The sequence below is a fragment of the Vicia villosa genome, linkage group LG4 (genome assembly GCF_029867415.1).
Source record: "Vicia villosa cultivar HV-30 ecotype Madison, WI linkage group LG4, Vvil1.0, whole genome shotgun sequence".
Lineage (NCBI taxonomy): Eukaryota > Viridiplantae > Streptophyta > Magnoliopsida > Fabales > Fabaceae > Vicia > Vicia villosa.
In genome coordinates, this window is record NC_081183.1 from 93,294,473 (window position 1) to 93,298,940 (window position 4,468).

Here is a 4,468-nt window from a genome sequence, read left to right on the forward strand (position 1 = left end):
CTGATCACAATATTGAATATTAACGGGAACCTGAAGTTAGTGATTAAAATATTGAATATTAACGTGAACATGAAGTTACTGATCAAAATAGTGAATATTAACGGGAACATGATTGATCACCAAATAGAAACCTGAAGTTACTGATTAAAATATTGAATATTAACTGGAACATGAAGTTACTGATCAAAATAGTGAATATTAACGAGAACATGAAGTTACTGATCACAATATTGAATATTAACGGGAACCTGAAGTTACTGATTAAAATACTAAATATTGACGGAAACATGAAGTTACTGATCAAAATAGTAAATATTAACAGGAACATGAAGTTACTTATCACAATATTGGATATTAACGGGAACATGAAATTACTGATTAAAATAATGAATATTAACGGGAACATGAAATTACTGATCAAAATAGTACATATTAACGGGAACATGAAGTTATTGATCACAATATTGAATATTAACGAGAACCTGAAGTTACTGATTAAAATTTTTAATATTAACGGGAACATGAAGTTACTGATCACAATATTGAATATTAACGGGAACCTGGAGTTACTGATTAAAATATTAAATATTAACGGGAACTTGAAGTTACTGACCAAAATAGTGAATATTAACAGGAACATGAAGTTACTGAGCACCATACTCAATATTAACGGGAACCTGAAGTTACTGATTAAAATATTGAATATTAACGAGAACATGAAGTTACTGATCAAAATAGTGAATATTAATGGGAACATGAACTTACTGATCACAATATTGATTATTAACGGAAACCTGAAGTTACTGATTAAAATATTGAATATTAACAGGAACATGAAGTCAAAATAGTGCATATTAACGGGAACATGAAGTTATTGATCACTATATTGAATATTAACGGGAACCAGAAGTTACTGATTAAAATTTTCAATATTAACGGGAACATGAAGTTACTGATCACAATATTGAATATTAACGGGAACATGAAGTTACAGATTAAAATATTAAATATTAACAGGAACATGAAGTTACTAATCAAAATAGTGAATATTAACGGTAACATGAAATTACTGAGCACCATACTGAATATTAACGGGAACTTGAATTTACTGATTAAAATATTGAATATTAACGAGAACATGAAATTACTAATCAAAATAGTGAATATTAATGTGAACATGAACTTACTGATCACAATATTAAATATTAACGGAAACCTGAAGTTACTGATTAAAGTATTGAATATTAACGGGAACATGAAGTTACTTATCACAATGTTGATTGTTAACTGGAACAAAAAGTTACAAAAGGCTATTTAGACACAATTTAATTTGGGTGCTTTCAATTTTGTTTCTAATTTTTTTTAGACACAATTTAATAATAAATATTCTTATTTTTTTACAAAATGTTAATTACTTTTAATATTTTTTTCTATTAAAAAATATACATCTGAAACAAATGCGCGTCCCAAACCAGAACCCGTGCAAACGCACGGGTTTGTTACTAGTTTTCTTATATGATAGATATTTTTTTGGATCTGCTCCTGTAATTTTTTTTTAATTCTCTATCAAAACATATAATTTATTAAACACTGAATTTAAATAATAAATTTAAAAATATATATTTTTACGAAGAAACTTGTTAACTTGAGAAGCTTACATAGAATTTTAATATTTCATAGGGGTCAAGGGTATTTTATATTTAATCCTTCATGAAAATAGACCTTTCTCTGTTATGATTTTATTCATATGTCATCGAAATTGTGTAATATTTTATGAGTGTATTGATTTTTATTTGAATGAATTATTTATAAAATTTAATAATAAGTTTAAAATTTTACTAGTCATTTATTTATCATCTGATTAAACCGGAGTTGAACGAGTTGGAACATGATTATACCAGTTTGCCCTCGTAGTAATTGGTAAAACATTGACATCAAAATGATAAATACTATGTAGGAAAAAAATCTTATCATTAGATCACTTTACATTGTTGCATATATCCACAAAAATCAAAATCGAAATGTCTCGGCAAAAATTTTATCAAGAATATTTGTGTAGCACTTGATCCTATAAAAAATAAACTGACCCACCAAACCAGGTTTCAAATCCTGTTAACAGTCAATACAATCCGACCCGTATGAAAATATTTAGAAACTCCATAAAAATGATTCTTGAATTATCAACCCATCCTTGTTCTCTTCTTCATAATCAAAATTTGAGAACTCTGGCACGTAGAAATCGCCACAAAAATCATCAAACCCAGGAAACATTGTGTAACCCGATCCGGTGTCTGAAAACAAATCTCTAAACAACTCGTTATCTGATAATGATATATCACTCTCCGTTTGAACTGTAACATCCGAGAGAGCAGGAGATGGCATCTCCATAGGCAACAATGGTGTGATTGGTGTTTCCACAGAGGAAGATGGTGTTAGATCTGGAGTATTATCGGGTCGACCCAAATACTCATTACAGGGCACCGTATTGGCAAAACGGGCGGCAGCTGCTTGAATCTCAGAATGGGTCATAGACCTTCCACCCGCAATATCCGGAATATTACTCGGGAAATTAAACCTTGCACCACTGCCACGTAAGCAGAACGTTGCCGCGTCAAATGCACGCGCCGCTTTTTCGGCGGTGTCATAAGAGCCTAACCATATTCTTTGACGACTGTTTGGTAATCTAATTTCCGACACATATTTTCCCCACTTCCTCTTCCTCACTCCTCGAAACAATGTATCACATCGTTCCGCCGCATGTTTCTCCACGTTTGTTTTCACCATGTTCACTTTGTTATGGTCTCTGAGAAAGAAAGTATAGAAACACTTAAAATGTAATGACAAATGTTGTTATGATTTTGGGTTATTATTGTGTTGTTTGAAATGAAAGGTGTTTTTATCAAGAGGAATATGATCTCTGTTGTCGAATGATGTTTTGAGAGTAGAGTTTTGCGGCTGAATATATATAGGTGCATAAGTGAAGCGAGTGATGAAAATTAACTAATTATGAATGGTCAACGCAGTTCAAAGCGTGTGTAAGATAAGGAGAGAAGTGAAGAAAGTTCACTACGCGGCCATGGAGACAAGAATCGAAAGATTTGGACCATGTGTTGTAATTTTTTTTTATATAATAATAATCCACGTGAACATATCTATATGAAGTGAAAGGGGTTGATTGTGATGCATTTGCATTTGGCTTTATTATATAAGAAAAACGACAAAGTTGGATCACTCTCACTTTTCACTAAATTATAACTTCACACACATGTGCCTCACTATATAAATTTGTTTCACCATTTTTTGGAAAAGGCCCGGAAGCAAATGAAAAATTAATGATGAACTAGAAATGTTTTTCAAATTATATATTATTATCATTATTTAATCCAAACTTTTTTAGACACATATTTGTTGGCACTTTGACTATATATATATATATATATATATATATATATATATATATATATATATATATATATATATATATATATATATATATATATATATATATATATATATATATATATATATATATATATATATATATATATATATATAAAATAGGTTAGGACTATCTCCCGGAAGAAAATTCGGTGAAGTCGCAATTGTAAAGGTCAATTTGAGAAGATGACTGGATTTTTTTAGGAATTTGAGCAGCACGATAAGGATATGCATGAGCTCAATATGAAAACATGTCTTATTTATTCCTCGGTCGGGAGCCCTATTTATATATGTTTATCGTGAAAATTAGTACACAAGTGTTAGTCTTCCAAAAACAAGAATCTTTGATTACTCACATGATCGACTAGATTGATACTAGGAAATGTGCTTTAAATTTCAAATTTTATTCTTGATGATGAAGAACACTTCGACTACATTCATGTTCTTATTGAAAAGTTGGTTTGATCTACGTGATTCTTTAAAGTAATGTTATAAACTTGTAAAGAAAATAAAGTAAAAGCAATTGAAGATACACTACTAAAAATAAGACATTTGGTTAAAGGATTTTACATCAGGTTTCAAGATATATAATGTGAAAAAATATTTGTGAAAGAATTTTACATCAGACATTTATTTGCAATGATGTAAAAAATATTTGATTTAAACAAAAATATAACACAGTGGTAGTTTGGTAAATAAAATGAAATTTTGTTATAAAGGATTTCACATCGGACCTAAATTTGTACCGATGTAAAAAGTCCATTGATGAAAAAATAAAACACAGTGACAATTTGGTAAATAGATGAAATTTTGTTATATCTGGCCTTTACTAAACAAAAATCCTAAATCCCAAAATCATAATTTCTTTCTTCATCTTCTTCTACCAGCCGCCGAAACCGCTTCACCTCTTCACCCCCTCCGCATCACCACTCGAACCCCCTCCGCATCATTTCTCCCTCTATCTAAATTTTCTCTCAAACCAAATCTCTCTACTTCCAGAATTCATTCATCCTTCTCCTATGAAAACAAA

The 4,468-nt window shown here is 30.2% G+C and overlaps 1 protein-coding gene across 1 annotated transcript; it reads right to left on the reverse strand.

Annotated features, from left to right (window-relative positions):
* Positions 1–1,954: 1,954 nt before the first annotated feature.
* LOC131599355 (ethylene-responsive transcription factor ERF017-like) lies at positions 1,955–2,944 on the reverse strand. The gene has a single exon (XM_058871743.1). It carries the CDS (start codon positions 2,782–2,784, stop codon positions 2,149–2,151), a length of 636 nt encoding a protein of 211 aa, XP_058727726.1. The 5' UTR covers positions 2,785–2,944; the 3' UTR covers positions 1,955–2,148.
* Between the last annotated feature and the right edge of the window lie 1,524 nt (positions 2,945–4,468).